Below are 17,622 nucleotides of genomic sequence, written 5' to 3'. Positions count from 1 at the left end.
ATGGTAGTTAGTAGTACCAAATTTCAACATAAAAATATTCACAAAGCCACATGGCTGTAAGACGATCAAAACACGAGGAATCAAATTGATCACGTTGTGATAGATGGAAGGCATTCATTCAGCGTGTTAGATGTACGATCGTTCCGTGGAGCGTATATAGATGCGGATCATTCCTTGTTGCAGCAAAAGTTCGCACCCGTTTGAAAATGGCGAGAAAAGTACGATCTGACACTGCACGGAAGCTGGACATTAAAAAGCTGCAAACACAAATGGAAGCGGCAAACTCCACTCGACTGACCCAACGGCTTGATGAAAGCACTCCTTGTTCCGATGATATAATGGCGCAGTGGCAAACTATTGCCCAATCCATGAAAAATGTCGCGAAATCTGTACTTGGGTACCGGAAGCCTCCTCCAAGAAACCCATGGTACGACCAAGAGTGTCGCGATGCTACTGAAGCCAAGAATGCGGCATATAGAGCAACCCTGCAATCAGTAGCAACGCGCCAGATGAAGGATAGATATCGGAAGAAAAGGAAAGAGGAGAAACGTCTATTCCACAGAAAGAAAAAGGAAATGGAAAGACGTGAGTGTGAGCGAATTGAGATGTACAGGAGTCAGAATGAAGTCCGAAAATTCTACCAAAGAATTAAACATCAAGCCGATGGCTTTGGTGCAGGCACATCCTCCTGCAGAGACGAAGGAGAGGTATCGTGAGAAAAGGAGAGTGGAGAAACGTCTATTCCACAGAAAGAAAAAGGAAATGGAAACACGTGAGTGTGAGCGAATTGAGATGTATAGGTGTCAGAATGAAGTCCGGAAATTCTACCAAAGAATTAAACATCAAACCGATGGCTTTGGAGCAGGCAGAGACTAAGAAGGAAATCTGGTAACTGACACAGATACCAACCGCTAGTGTCCGACGTTGGCGGCAATGAGGATCCGGCAGAACCAATCCCTGATAATGGTATAAAATGTTTACCTCCTAGTCTGAATGAGGTTCATGTAGCTGTGACCTAACTGAATAACAACAAGGCACCAGGAGACGACGAGTTACCCGCTGAACTATTTAAGAACCGAGGCCACATGCTGATAAGGCATATGCATCAGCTTATCTGCACAATTAGGCTAGAAGAACGCATACCCGATGATTGGAACCTCAGCATACTATGTCCCTTACACAAGAAAGGAGACAAGATGGAATGTGCCAACTACAGAGAAATAAGTCTCCTCCCCATCGCATACAAGATATTCTCGAGCGTATTGTGTGAAAGATTAAAACCCAAAGTCAATGAGATGATTGGGCTCTATTAATGCGGCTTTAGACCTGGTACATCCACCCTGGACCAGATATTCACACTGCGCCAAATCCTGGAAAAGACTCGAGAAGGACAAATCAACAACTTTCAGCTCTTTGTTGACTACAAAGCCGCTTTAGATACCCCTTTAAGTTCAAAGGAATTTCAAGCCATGCCAAAGTTTTGGTATCCCTGCAAAATTAGTAAGACTCTGCAGGATGATTCTTGCTGATACTCGTTCCTCAGTAAGAATAAGAAAGAATCTCTCCGAACCATTTAATATCAAACGAGGTTTCAGACAAGAAGACAGCCTATCGTATGATCTATTTAATATCCTGCTGGAGAAGATTATACGAGATGCAGATGTGAATAGACTAATCACAAGAGAACACATGCTACTCGCCTATGCCGACGACATCGACATCATAGGTCGGTCACTGGAAGTAATAACTACAGCCTTTGAAAGAATCGAAAGAGAGTCAGTGAAAATGGGTCTGGCAGTAAATGGAGATAAGACGAAATGGATGTTTTCAACTCCCAAAAAGCCTTGCACAACCGAGCAGATAAAGAAAATGGAGAAAATTGGGAACCACAACTTTGAGACAGTCAGTAACTTTATCTACCTCGGCACCGCCGTAAGCGAAACGAATGACACCAGTTTTGAGATAAAGCGAAGAATAATACTGGCAAACAGATGCTACTTTGGACTAAGTAAGCAGTTTAGAAACAAGGCCACCTCTCGACAGACGAAGACTACACTATACAAGACACTGATACTACCCGTGCTGTTATATGGTTCTGAAGCATGGGTACTTGTGAAAGTACATGAAGCAGTGCTTGGGGTATTTGAGAGAAAGATTCTTCGTCAAAATATATGGACCAGTTTGCGATAGTAGGGAATATAGGCTACGTATGAACCACGAGCTGTATGAGCTGTATGACGACGGTAGCATAGTTACACGCATCAAAATACAACGACTGCGTTGGCTAGGTTATGTTGCCAGAATGGATGAAGAAACTCCACCATAGAAGTTTTTTGAAGCCAAACACGGTGGTACATGCAAACCGGGAAGACCAAAAGCCCGATGGAAAGATCAAGTTGTGGGAGACACCTCGAAACTTGGTGTCAGAGATTTTAGAATGAGTGCAGAAGATCGAGGCGCTTGGTACGCTATTCTACGTTCGGCTAGTGGAACAAATATTCTGTCATAGCCAATTAAAGTAAAGTAATCCTCTTGCAATCAAATCGGAATTTTGCCCAGCAAAACACAAAAATAACTTCATTTGAGTTTTATACCCACCACCGTAGGATAGGGGGTATATTCATTTAGTCATTCCGTTTGCAACACATCGAAAGATCAATTTCCGACCCTACAAAGCAAATATATATTTCGGATTGTAGTAAAATTCTAAGACGATTTAACGATATCCGTGTGTCCGTATGTCTGTCCGTCCGTCTATTGTAATCACTCTACAGCCTTCAAAATTTGAGATATTGAGCAGAAATTTGGCACAGATACGTATTTTTGATGCACGCTGGTTAAGTTCTTGAATGGGCCAAATCGGACCATATTTGGATATAGCTGCTATATAGACCGATTTTCCAATAAAGGGTCTAATGCCCATAAAAGCGTCATTATTCATCCGATTTCGCTGAAATTTGAAACAGTGAATAGTTTAAGGCTTTCCGACAACTGACCTAAATATGGTTTTGATCGGATTATATTTAGATATAGCAACCATATAGAGCGATCTCCCGATAAAGGGTCTGAAGCCCATAAAAGCTTTATTTTTCTTCCGATTTCGCGTGACGGTGAGTAGTTTTAGGCCTTCCTACATCTGATCCAAATATGGTCCATATCGGACTATATTTATATATAGCTGCCATATATACCAATCTGCCGATAAAGGGTCTGAAGCCCATAATAGCTTTATTTTTTATTCAATTTCGCTGAAATTTGAAACACTAGGCAGTTTTAGGCCACCCGCTATCCGACCCAAATATGATAAAGATCGGACTGTATCTAGATATAGCTACCATATAGACCGATGTGCCGATTAAGGGTCTGAAGCTCATAAAAGCTTTTTATTTATTACCCGATTTTGTTGAAATTTGAAATACAAAATTCAACAGTGATTTGTATTTATTAGCCCACTCAATATTCGTGTCGAATTTGGGTGCATAAGTTATCCAAATTTCACCGGATTGTGCATATAGGGGGTTTTTATATATACCCGAGGTGGTGGGTATCCAAAGTTCGGCGCGCCGGACTTAATGCCTCTTTACTTGTTTTCTATTGTAACCATCTTTAACTTTTATCCATTTTAAAAGAAATCAAATCAAAAGCTTATCGAACAAAATTTCTTTCATTTCTTTAAACTTTTCAAGCAATGAAATCCAATACGAGTATTGTATCCATCTTAATGTACGATAATATTTGTATGTGTTCCCACATTTGTTTGCACACAACTATCAAATTATTTACTTTTTTTCTGCTACCATTCAAATCAAATATGCTTAAATGTGATACTGACATAAGTAAACACTTGAAAAATCTGCACATTCAGCACTTGCCTCAAGTGAAGAACAAATCGAAGACTGTATCTTTTTGCTGCAATTGCATTATTGGCAGTTCAAACAAATCGATGAGGAGATTGAAGCAATTTGCAGCAATATTAACTTCTTTTTTGCCATGGCAAATAGAAATTCGCTTAATAAAATAAATGAATTGCTGCATGTGGTGCTTGAGAGAGAAAGGTCTTCCCCATACCCCCCAAATAAGACTGAAAAGAAAGTGTGAAATCATGCAGTGTAACGTAACTTTCTGTAGCATATATTGTGGAAATTTTGTACAGTTATTAATTTTTTTTCATTGAGCTCCAGAGCAGGAAATATGTTTTCATGGAAATGAAACAAAAAACGTAAATCGAATATACTCCAACTGAGGGCAACAAATATTGAACACCATTTGTAATGTGTCAAGAAACTGCTTCAAGGCAATGAAAAACAGTTCGTCCTTACTTAAAACATATGAACCAAAGATAAAAACTTTATTTAAAGATGAGCAAGTTTCCAAATTTTTAATGATACATTTCCTTTGTTCAACGTTTTTATACCCTACACCACTACTGTCGTACCGGGTATTATAACTTAGTGCATTTGTTTGTAACACCTTGAAGGAAGAGAGCTAGACCCATTGATAAGTATACCGATCTACTCAGAATAACTTTCTGATACGATTTAGCCTGTCCGCCTGTCTGTCTGTCTGTCTGTCTGTCCGTCTGTCCATATTAATTTGTGTACAAATTATATACCCCATTCGGTCTTAGCTATGAAAAGGAGGTCCCTTATCATTGTGCTTAAACTTGAATCGGACAGCACTCATTGGTATGTGAGAAGTTTGCCCCTGTTCCTTAGAGGAATGTTCATGGGAAAAATTTGCAATTTATTTGCCTCTACAAGGCGCAATTCTTATCCGAATCAACTGAAATATTCCACAATGACTTCTAAAATGTTCAGCATTCATTTATGGTCCGAATAGGACTATAACTTGATATAGCTCCAATTGCATAAAAGTTCTTATTCAATATCCTTTGTTTGCCTAAAAAGAGATACCGCGCCAAGATCTCGACAAATGCGATCCATGGTGGAGGGTATATAAGGTTCGGCCCGGCCGAACTTAGCACGCTCTTACTTGTTTCGTTATTCCGTTTGCAACCCATTTCCGGCCCCATAAAGTATATATGTACTTGATCATCGTAAAAATCTAAGACGATCTAGCCATGTCCGACCGTCTGTCCGTCTGACCGTTTGTCCGTCTGTCTGTTGAAATTGAACTGAAACATTGCACATATTCTTTTTTCGCCCATAAGCTGGTTAATTTTGAAGAAGGGTTATATCGGACTATATCTTGATATAGCACCCATATAGACCGATCCGCCTATTTCAGGTCTTAGGCCCATAAAAGCCACATTTGTTATCCGATTTTGCTGAAATTTGGGACAGTTAGTTATGTTAGGCTAGTCGAAATTTTTCCTCAATTTGGCCTTGATCGGTTCAGATTTGGATAAAGCTGCCATATAGACCGATCTCTAGATTTAAGGTTCTGGGGCCATAAAAGGCGCATTTATTATCCCATGTCGCTGAAATTTCAGACAGTGAGTTGTGTTGGGCTCTTCGTCGTCATATAGACCGATCGGCCGATTTAGGGTCTTAGGCCCATAAAAGTCACATTTATTATTCGATTTCGCTGAAATTTAAGACAATGAGTTATGTTTGGCCCTTCGATATCCTTCTTCAATTTGGCCCAGTTCGGTTCAGATTTGGATATAGCTGCCATATAGACCGATCTGTCAATTTAGGGTCTTAGGTCCATAAAAGCCAAATTAACTATCCGATTTTGCTTTAGTATGGGACAGAGAGATGTGTTAGCCCCTTCGACGTCCTTCGTTAATTTGGCCCAGATCGGTTCAGATTTGGATATAGCTGCCATATAGACCGATCTTCAGATTCAGGGTCTTAGGCCCATAAAAATCACATTTATTGTCCGATTTTGCTGAAATTTGGAACAGTGAGTTGTGTTAGGTCCTTCGACAATCTTCATCAATTTGGCCCAGATCGGTCCAGATTTGGATACAGCTGCCATATAGACCAATCCTCCGATTTAGGGTCTTAGGCGTATAAAAAGCGCATTTATTGTCCGATGTCGCCGAAATTTGGAACAGTAAGTTAAGTTTAGTTCCTTGACATACTTCTGCAATATGACACAGATCGGTCCGGATTTGGATATAGCTGTCATATAGACGGATCTTTCGGTTTTAGGTTTTGGGCCCATAAAAGGCGCATTTATTGTCCGATGTCGCTGAAATTTGAGATAGAGAGTTATGATAGGCCCTTAAACATCTTTGTGCAGTTTGGCCTTGATCGGTTCAGATTTGGATATAGCTGCCATATAGACCAATCTCTAGATTTAAGGTTTTGGGGTCATAAAAGGCGCATTTATTGTCCGATTTCGCGAAATTTGGGAATGTGAGTTCTGTTAGGCTCATCGACATTGTTGTGCAACTTGGCCCAAAACGGTCAAAATTGGATATAGCTGCCATATAGAAAGATATCTAGATTTGAAGTCTTGGCCACATAAAAGGCGCATTTTATAATCAGATTTCACTTATATTTGACACCGTGACTTATATTAAGCTTTTCGACATACGTATCGAAATAGCTACTAAAAAGATCAATATTTTGTTATACCCAATTGAACAACGACTTGTACTTATAAGTATTTGGTCCAAATGGGAACAGAATAGCTGCTATGGGGCATAAGGTATGCATTTTTCACCGGATTTTGACGAAAGGTGGTTAACATATATACCCGATGTGGTGGGTATCCAAAGTTCGGCCCAGCCGAAAAAAGGTTATTTCCACTTGACATAGCTTCTTTTATTTAAAGTCTTGTTTTCTTGGCTTGAGATCATTGCAGAAATCCTTACATCTGATAAACAATGTAAAATTTTTAGTAATTTTCATGCCGTCGTCTCTATGTAACTCTTATTTCTCTACTTGTAAGTGTCCCTTGAACCAAACCAATTCTGGTTTTCCCTCATTTAATTAATTGACCTTCAGTTTTCTTATTCCTATACAAATTGCTTTCTCATATAATGATATTTATTTTCTTCTGCATTCTTTTCCCTTACAGGTATGAGCCGGGACGCCGTGTGGATGGCAATACGGTTTGTCGCTACAACCAAAATAAAGGATATGTGGTATTTTCGGCCATGGGTTCATTTTTTATACCACTCGCTGTTATGCTTTATGTCTACCTCAAAATTGGTTATGTTCTGACATCCCGTCGTCAAAGGATTGTGAGAGATGCGGTAAGTTGTGTGGCTTTCAACATGTTGCAAACATATTTCTTTTGGAGTTTTTCGATGTCACTGGCATTGCCAAAAACACATATTGTTGCTGGGCGGTAAGAGGTCTTAGTAGTAACCCCCGAGAATGTAGTAAATATCGTTAGTGGTAGTAGTATTCACTTTATGGGAAAATAAAAATATAATGGACAAGTTTTTTTTCGCAATTTTTTTTTTTCTCATGTGTTTGGGTGCCATAATAAATGGCAGCAAACTCCGTAGAAACACATTTGAAGCTTACAGTAGGTGTTGGCTTGTGGCTGTTGATTGGCTCCAGAATGAGCTTGCTAAAATTTTATGTGGGATAAATTGGAAAATGTTGCTTATGCAATAAAATTTATGATTGTAACATATTAGTGTATGCCCTGGTGGGTGGGTGTTTGTACACTAATAAAAAATGCTTTTATTTCTTGAGCACAAATTTAAGTAGGTTAATAGCTTTGCCAAGATGAAGTAGTTCCAATCATATATTCGAATTATTTCCTTAACCTACAGCACTAAAGTATGAATTTAATAACTTTATCTATTTGTTTGGCATTGCGAGTTAAATTACACTGGTCAGCATTGTTGATCCCTATGTCTAAAACTGTGTTTTATGTATACGTTAGGCAATAAGCAGTGGATGCTTTCCCCCTTGCCACAAGGTTCGTTACACTCATCATTAGCACCCATCATCTTTCATACAGCTCTAGAGCCAAAACAAGTAAAAACTTGCCAAGTTCAGCCGGACGGAATCTTGGGAACCCATGGTGGGACTATACTAAAAATTTACAAAAAAAAAACTTTGCTGAAGGGCACATGTCAAAAGTTAAAACTTCATAGAAGACTAATCAGGAGATCGGTTTATATGGGAGCAATATCTCAGTTATACACCGTAAATTGAAAAACAATTGAGGCTCAAGATATGAAATCAATTGATCGGTATTAATATGTGCCGTGGAGAACACTGTAGAGCACAGATTAGCATGTCCTACTATAATGCTGAAAGCATGGGTTCGAATCCTGGCGAGAACATCAGAAAACCAGTAAGGAAAGGCAAAAGTCGGGCGGAGCCGACTATATAATACCCCACAATTATAAATTCGGGCAATATATATGTATATTAGAGCTTTATCTAAATCTGAGCCGACTTTAAAACAGATCGTTTGAAAAAAATTGTTACTGCGGCCATATAAGTGCAAATCCGGCGATAAATATGTATGGGTGCTACATCCGAATTTGAACCGATTTTGATGAAATCTAGCAGATATGTTAAGATTAGTAACAAAACAATCTGTGCTAAATTTTGTGCAGATCGGTCGATATTTGTTGTTACTACGGCCATATAAGTGCAAATCAGGCGATACATATATTGGGTTGCCCAAAAAGTAATTGCGGATTTTTTAAAAGAAAGTAAATGCATTTTTAATAAAACTTAGAATGAACTCTAATCAAATATACTTTTTTTACACTTTTTTTCTAAAGCAAGCTAAAAGTAACAGCTGATAACTGACAGAAGAAAGAATGCAATTACAGAGTCACAAGCTGTGAAAAAATTTTTCAACGCCGACTATATGAGAAATCCTCAATTACTTTTTGGGCAACCATATGGGAGTTATATCTAGATCTGAACCGATTTTAATAAAACCTTGCAGATATGTTAAGATCAGTAACGGAACAGTCCGTGGCAAGTTTTGTGTAGATTGGTTGTAAATTGTAGCTTCTGCGGACATTTAAGTACAAATCGAGGGATACATATATATAAGAGCTATATCTAGATCTAAACCGATTTTGATGAAATTTTGCAGATATATTAAAATCGGTAATAAAACAATCCATGCCAAATTTTGTGCAGATCGGTTGAAAATTGTCCTCTCTACGGCCATTTAAGTGCAAATCGGGCGATACATATGTATGCGAGCTATATCTAAATCTGATCCGATTTAGATGAAAATTTTCAGATATGTTAAGATCAGTAACAAAACAGTCCATGCCAAATTTTGTGCAGATCGGTTTTAATTTGTAGCTACTACGGCTATTTAAGTGCAAATCGGGTGATACATATATATGGGAGCTATATCTATATCTGATCCGATTTTGATTTAAATTTGCAGATATGTTAAAATCAGTTAAAAAACAATCCATGCCAAATTTTCTTCAGATCGGTTAAAAATTTTAGCTATACATATAAATGGGAGCTATATCTAAATCTGAACCGATTTTTTCCAAAATCAATAGCGTTTGTCCTTGGGCCTAAAAAACGATATGTGCAAAATTTCGTGATGACAACAAATACGATTTGCACTTTGATTACAAAAATATATGGACTCACAGACGGACAGACGGACATGGCTAAATGGAATTAGAAAGTAATTCTGGGTCGATCGGTATACTTATCAATAGTTCTAGCTCTACTCCTTCTATCTATAATACCCTGTACCACAGTGGTGGTGTAGCGTATAAAAATGGTGGTTTTCCCCCACCTAATGCTGGCGACACTTGTGAGGTACTGAACCATTTAGTATGGCAAAATTGCAAATTTTGCCCATGAACATTCCACTAAGGAACAGCGGCAAACTTCTCACATATCAATGAGTGCAGTCCGATTCAAGTTTAAGCTCAATGATAAGAGGCCTCCTTTTTATAGCCAAGTCCGAACGGCGTGCCGCAGTGCGATGCCTTTTTGGAGAGAAGTTTTAGATGGCATAGTGCCTCACAAATCTTGCCAGCATTGGGAGGGAAAACCACCGCTGACATTTTTTTTTCTGATGGTCTCGCCAGGATTCGAACCCAGGCGTTCAGCGTCATAGGCGGACATGCTAACCTCTGTGCTACGGTGGTCTCCATTTGGTATGGCAGCCATGTAAAAACTTCTCCCCAAAGAGGTGTTGCACTGCGGCACGCTGGACTCGGCTATAAAATGGAAGTCCTTTATCATTGATCTTAAACTTGAATCTTGCAGCACTCATTGTGAGATTTTCGCCCCTGTTCCCTAGTGGAATTTTCTTGGGCAAATTTGCATTGCATATCAAGTTATAGACTTATTGTGACCGTACTTACCTCATTTGTTAAATGTTAAAATTTCAACGATATCGGAAAATAATTGCGGCTTCCAGAGGCTCAAAATTTCAAATCGGGAGATGAGTTCATATGGGATTTATATCAGATTATTGACCGATTCGGACCGTACTTTAAACAGTTTTTGGAAATCATAAGAACACTATGTACAAAATTTCGGCCAAATCGGACCACAAATGCGCCTTCCACAGGTTCAAGATCTCAAATTGGGAGAAAGGTTCATACGGGAGCTATAAAAGATTTTTTTCTGATTAAAAACGTAATAAAACTGATTTCAAAGAATTTTTTTTAAAGACAAAATTTCAATCATGTTATTTATAACAAGTAATAGCGTGCTAAGTTCGGCCGGGCCAAATCTAATATACCCTCCACCATGGTCGCATCTGTCGAGTTCTTTGCGCAATATCTGTTTTAAGGCAATCAAAGTATAATGAATAAAGGTGGAGGAGCAGCTATATCAAGTTATAGTCCGATTCGGAGCTGAAGAAGCGAAATCGAGAGATCGGTTTATATGAGAGCTGTATCAAGCTATAAATCGTTTCTGACCAGATTACACACGTATATAGAAGGCCATGGGAAGAGCCGTTGTACAAAATTTGTGCCAAATCGGATGAGAATTGCGCTCTCTAGAGGCTAAAGAAAACAAGACCCAAGATCGGTTTATATGGCAGCTATATCAGGTTATAGACTGATTGGGACCATACTTCGTACTGTTGTTGGAAGTGATATCAGAACACTATGTACAAAATTTCAGACAAATCGAACGAGAATTGCGTCCTTTAGAGGCTCAAGAAGTCAAGACCCAAGATCGGTTTATATGGCAGCTATATCAGGTTATAGACCGATTTGAACCATACTTAGCACAGTTGTTGGAAGTGATATCAGAACACTATGTGCTCAATTACAGTCAAATTGGATGAGAATTGCGCCCTCTAGAGGCTCAAGAAGTCAAGGCCCAAGATCGGTTAATATGGCAGCTATATCAAAACATAGACCGATTTGGGCCATTTACTATCCCAACTGACCTACACTAATAAGAAGTATTTGTGCAAAATTTCAAGCGGCTAGCTCTACTCCTTCAAAAGTTTGCGTGCTTTCGACAGACAGACGGACGGACGGACATGGCTAGTTCGACTTAAAATGTCACGACGGTCAAGAATATATTTATAAACTTTATGGGGTCTTAGACGCATATTTCGAGGTGTTACAAGCAGAATGACGAAATTAGTATACCCCCATCCTATGGTGGAGGGTATTAAAACAAAATTTTCAATGAAATTTAAATAAAATTCTATGACCGAAAAAAGGAAAGCGCAAACAGACAAAACAAACGAAAGGAACGTCGCATGTGTTCTAGGTATCACTGCCTAAATATAAAACAGAGCTGACACCATCAGCCATTTCATGATCGAAGTGCAGAGGACAAATCAGTTCGGCAAGTTGTGTATGTTTGTTGCTATTGGCATTGTTGGATAAGTTGGATTTGAATAAGGGTAGTACAATAAAATTTTACTTGTTTTCAATTGCGCTTGAGAGTTGTCTTTAAGAGCCCTTTTCAAATTCAGATGTGTGCTTTACAAACTACCTAAAACAATGAGATAGTGAAATAAGGGGCAGAGCAGCCGGTCCGGTCCAGCTAGTCTTAGATAAAATTTTAAACGCAAATAAGGTTGATAGTTTTCAACTAGAAAACCGTAGATCATATACAATATATGCGAATATGCATAAAATATGCAAATTATTTCCTTTCGGTGTTTTAAACACTTTTTTATGCCGTTTCAATAAAACAATATTTGCCTATCTTCTGTTCTCTATATACCAAGCATCAATTAATTACAACAATTTGTTTATTATATTTATTGGCCAAGAGTGCGTATGATCGCTATTTGATAAATATTTCCACAATCATACGCCACCTTGGTCATTTAGTTCTGTGTAATAATACTTGATAAATAACTAGGGCATTTCTTTGTACCACCTAGAAGGAAGAAAGATAGACCCACTGAAAGCATACCGATCGAATCAGAATTACTATCTGAATCGGTTTACCTATATCCGTCTGTCTCTGCCCATGTTAATCTGTGTACAAGGTACACGTCGCAGTTTTCATCGGGTCGTCTTTAAATTAAGCACAGGCTTTCTTATTGGTCTAGAGAGGAAGCCTATTGAAATTGGAAGAAATCGGTTCAGATTTGGATATAGCTCCCGTATGTATTTTCGTCCGATAACAAGTAACAAGTTAGAGCGTAATAAGTTCGGCCGGGCCGAAATTTATATACCCTCCACCATGGATCCCATTTGTCGAGTTCTATGCGCGGTATCTCTTTTTGGGCAAACAAAGAATATTGAACTAGAACTGTTATGCTATTGGAGCTATATGAAGTTATAGTCCGATTCGGACCCTAAATTAACGCTGAACATTCTAGAAGTCATTGTGTAATATTTCAGTTCATTCGGATAAGAATTGCGCCTTGTAGGGGCTCAAGAAGCAAAATCGGCAGATAGGTTTATATGGGAGCTGTATCAAGCTATCGATCGATTCAGACAATATTAGACACGTATGTTAAAAGGCACGAGAAAAGCCGATGTACAAAATTACTGCCAAATCGGATGAGAATTGCGCTCTCTAGAGGCTCAAGAAGTCAAGATCCCAGTTGGGTTTATATGGCAGCTATATCAGGTTATGTTCCGATTTGCGCCATACTTAGCACGGTTGTTGAAAGACATCACAAAACACTTCACGCAAAATTTCAGCGAAATCGGATAATTTTTGCGCCCTCTAGTGGCCCATGAAGTCAAAACCCCAGAACGGTTAATATGGCAGCTATATCAGGTTATGGACCGATTTGAACCATTCGTAATACAGTTGTTGGGAGTCATAACAAAACACGTCATGCAATATTTCAGCCAAATCGGATAGGAATTGCTCCCTGTAGAAGCTCAAAAAGTCAAGACCCTAGATCGGTTTATATTGCAGCTATATCAGGTTATGGACCGATTTGAACTATTCTTAGCGCAGTTGTTGAAAGTTATAACAAAACACCTTATGCAAAATTTTAGCCAAATCGGATAATAACTGGGTCCTCTTGTGGCTCAAGAAGTCAGGAGCCCACATCGATTTAAATATTAAAAGTCATAATGAAATCCTTCCTGCCAAATTTCCAGAGAGAATTGATTAACAAATAAGCAATTTATTGCAATATTAGTCCAAATCTGACGAACATATATACAGGAGCTATTTCTAAATCTGAACCGATTTCGAGCAAACTTTATAGATATTGTGGGAGTCGTCGAGCAAAGCATTGTAGGAGAGATTGGGAAGATTGGTCAATAAATTTCTTTGAAATTCACCAGTCGAGAGTAATAAGAAAATCCTTCCTGCCAAATTTGGAGAGAATCGGTTAACAAATGACCATTTAATTGCAATATTACTGCAAATCGGACGAACAGATATATGGAAGCTATTGTATATCCAAATCTAAACCTATTTTTTCATTTTCAATAGGCTTCGTCTCTAGTCCGAAAAACAGGTCTGTACCAAATTTGAAGACGATCGGATGAAAACAGCGACCTGTAGTTTGTATACAAATTAACATAGACGGACAGACAGATAGACTGACAGACAGACGGACAGCCAGACGGACAGCCAGATGGACAGACTGACGGACAGACAGACGGACAGACAGACGGACAGACAGACGGACAGACAGACGGACAGACTGACGGACAGATAGACGGACAGACTGACGGACAGACTGACGAACAGCCAGACGGACAGACAGACATGCAGACGGACAGAGAGACGGACAGCCAGACGGACGGACAGACAGACGGACACGTTGGACTTGTGGGGAAAATCTCTATTCGTAGTGGTGCTGCATGAAGCAATACTGTAATGTTTTCTATGAAAAACATGGGAAAAATCTATCTTTTTTGGGCGTACAAATTCAAGGTCATTTTGAAGATCAAACACGTGTAACTTCTTAATTTTTTTTTTTTTTTTGAATTTCGAATATTTTCTAGCATTCCGCAGTTCTAAATTCCAGGACGATTCGTAAAGTAAACAGAATTACTTAAAATTTCACATTTTATTTTTTTTGCATTTTTTTAGCAAAGGCTAACCCCTTATGAAAATTTTCAATTTTTGATGCGGAAAAAATTTTCGAGTTGAGTATAGAGTATTGAAGATTATGGCAAAAAAAAATCGGATAAGTGCAACTACTATGTTTTTTCTTCAAAAAACAAGCTCAAAATCACATAATTGATTCCAAAAAAACGCAAAATAATCTACGTTAGTTTGAAATTGCTGTAATTTCGTTAGTTTAGCGAATTTCAACATTCCGAGGACACCGTTAGATTTATGAAGAAAATCGCTTTACATAGCGGTGCTGAACCAAGCAACACTATTTCCTTTGTCCTTGAAAACGTTAGCATTGCTTCAAAATCGTTTAGTTCATATCCCAAAAATTCAAAAAAAACCAACTTTTGTTTGCAATCGCTGTAACTTCCTTAGTTTTCCAAACTTCACAATTTTTGCAGACAACGTTCGATTTGTGGGAAAAATTTCTTTCCGAAATGATGCTACATGAAGCATTACTGTAATGTTTTCTATGAAAAACATGGCAAAAATCTATCTTTTTAGGTCGTACAAATTCAAGGTCCTTTTTAAGGTCAAACACGCTGTAACTCCTTCATTTTTTCGAATTTCGAATATTTTCTAGCATTCCGCAGTTCGAAATTCGAAGACGATTCGTAAAATAAACAGAATTACTTAAAATTTCACATTTTATTTTTTTTGCATTTTTTTAGCAAAGGCTAACCCCTTATGAAAAATTTAAATTTTTGATGCGAAAAAATTTTTCGAGTTGAGTACAGAGTATTGAACATTATGGCAAAAAAAAATCGGTTTAGTGCAACTCCTATGTGTTTTCTTCAAAGGACAAGCTCAAAACCGCATAACTGATATCCGATCAAATAAAAAGGCGTTAAGTTCGGCCGGGCCGAACTTTGGATACCCACCACCTAGGGTATATATGTAAACCACCCTTCGTCAAAATCCGGTGAAAGTTGCGACCTACCTACACTAATAAAAAGTATTCGTGCAAAATTTCAAGCATCTAGCTTTACTGCTTCGAAAGTTAGCGTGCTTTCGACAGACAGACGGAAGGACGGACAGACGGACGGACGGACAGACGAACGGACGGGCGGACAGACGGACGAACATAGTTAGATCGACTTAAAATGACATGAAGATCAAGAATATATATACTTTATGGTCTCTCAGACGCATATTTCGAGGTGTTACAAACAGAATGACGAAATTAGTATACCCCCATCCTCCAGCTGGTGTAGCGTATTATATTGTCGACTTCGACCGACTTTTGCCTTTCCTTACTGGCTTTTATATTAAAAGTTTTTATGTGGTATTTTGCTTATGATTTACATTCTCTTATATCGTTTTAATTTTTTGTCATCGTTTTCATTTTTTGTCATTGCCTTGTAAACATTTTGCAGCATGCTTTCACTTCTATGCCATTTTCAATTTCGCCAAGAAAAATGTTTAACCTTCTACTCTTTTTCATGCCTTTTTCAGAATTCTGAGCGTACGGCTGACCATGACATCGACTGTGATAATTTCCTCTCCGAGTCGGAACATTTTCAATGTGGTCCCCAGAAATTTCCCTCCTTCAAGTCACGTTGGACTGTGGAAAATGCCACAAATGGCAGTGCCAAAACCATCAACAGTAACAGCAAGCAATCCAGCTTGAAATGCAGCAAATGCAGCAAAAACTATACGGACCCGCAGAGTTTAAAGCACCAGGCTTCGTTCTATGAATTAATGGAGATTTCAAGGCTTTCCACGCAAATTCCATGCCCATCGATCAATTGCAAATATGGCGATGGTAGATGTACACCAACGAAGGCCTCCATGAGTTGTGCGCTGGCCGAGGGAAGGGCAGCCACATTGCCTATGCAACAATTGCATTGTAGCGATAGTCGTACCTCGTTTTCGGAGACGTGTTTGGCCCATGCCATGGCTCAATCGGCGGCAAAATATACATCTAATGGACAAGTACCAGATAAGCAGTTGCAGTCGGCTCAAATGAATGTCAATGCTGGTCAGCTACAGCATAATGCCCATAGTCAAGCACATCAGCATCACCACCCTCATCATCATCATCATCGTGTGCCCATGCGAGTTTCGACAACAAAGCGCGATACTAAAACCGCCAAAACCCTAACCATGGTCATGGGCGGATTCATTGCATGTTGGTTGCCATTTTTTACCTATTATCTGCTAATACCATTTCTGCCGCCGGCCGCTCTATTCGAAGGCCTGATGTCATTTCTAACCTGGGTCGGCTGGGTGAACTGTGCCATCAATCCCTTCATTTATGCCTTCTACAATCCCGACTTTCGCACCGCCTTTTGGCGTTTGACATGCAAACGTATTTGCAAGCAAAAGTCACCGCCAAATCACATGGCCATGTTCCGTGGATAAAGTTGTTGTTCAACATGCCGTCCGGCATGCCTTTGTGACTTGACTGCTTTGGCTAGGCATTATGGAGCGGTCATGCACCGCATGACAAAACGTTGCCGGAAATTACTACTGCTTGCCTACATGGCCAAGGTAGTGAGAGACTGGATGGTAGTTTGATCGACTGACCGATGATGTTGTCGGGATTCCTTTGCATCATCTTGGCAGCCCACCAGCCCTTCGCCAAGCCGATGTCTCCAGTAGCACCATGGGCAAAAATATAATCAAATTTAATTCACACTAAAGAAGCATTAACATGACATACACTCTTAACTTACCCCAGACAATGGATGTTCGAAAGTTTCTAAAGTTCAGAGTCCAAGTTAAATTGTAAACTACACATATGGGTCATTCCATGGCATGGTACTTAACCCTTGCTCGGTTTATTCCAAACTATGCTTAGCAATTTCCCCAAAACAGCCATAATTAAATTAACCACTATTATTAGTAAATATATTTAATTTAAAATTATAACTTTATATGTATTACGTGTAATGATTTAATGTAAATTTCTAGTCCTTTTAATTGTAGATTGTTTAGTTGTACACACACCTACATATACATACATAGTATTTCTTTTCTAAGCAATAAAACAAATAAATTCAGAATCTTTGTAAAATCGAAATTACTAAGGGAAGGGCCACCACTGCTGTGGTATAGGGTATTATAACTTTTTGCATTTGTTTGTAACACCCTGAAGGAAGAGAGATAGACCCATTGATAAGTACACCGATCGACTCAGTATCACTCTCTGATTCGATTTAGAATTTTCGAAATTTTTTATGCCACCTTATGGTACCCCAAAAACACGAAATTGGTA

At 38.9% G+C, this 17,622-nt stretch overlaps 1 protein-coding gene across 4 annotated transcripts in view; it reads left to right on the top strand.

Moving 5' to 3' along the window:
- Positions 1 to 17,335, top strand: part of LOC106090480 (tyramine receptor 1) — a 94,374-nt gene extending 77,039 nt beyond the window's left edge. For all 4 annotated transcript variants that reach the window (XM_013256681.2, XM_059363360.1, XM_059363361.1 and 1 more), the window contains 2 exons: positions 6,994 to 7,171; positions 15,858 to 17,335. In XM_013256681.2, the coding sequence (XP_013112135.2) occupies positions 6,994 to 7,171; positions 15,858 to 16,766 (1,087 nt within the window). In that variant the 3' untranslated portion in view covers positions 16,767 to 17,335. The remainder of the gene's footprint in view (positions 1 to 6,993; positions 7,172 to 15,857) is intronic.
- Positions 17,336 to 17,622: the final 287 nt, after the last annotated feature.

This window comes from Stomoxys calcitrans, chromosome 2 (genome assembly GCF_963082655.1).
Source record: "Stomoxys calcitrans chromosome 2, idStoCalc2.1, whole genome shotgun sequence".
Taxonomy (NCBI): domain Eukaryota; kingdom Metazoa; phylum Arthropoda; class Insecta; order Diptera; family Muscidae; genus Stomoxys; species Stomoxys calcitrans.
Note: the sequence above shows the minus strand (reverse complement) of the source record. Positions and strands in the feature narration are given on the sequence as shown.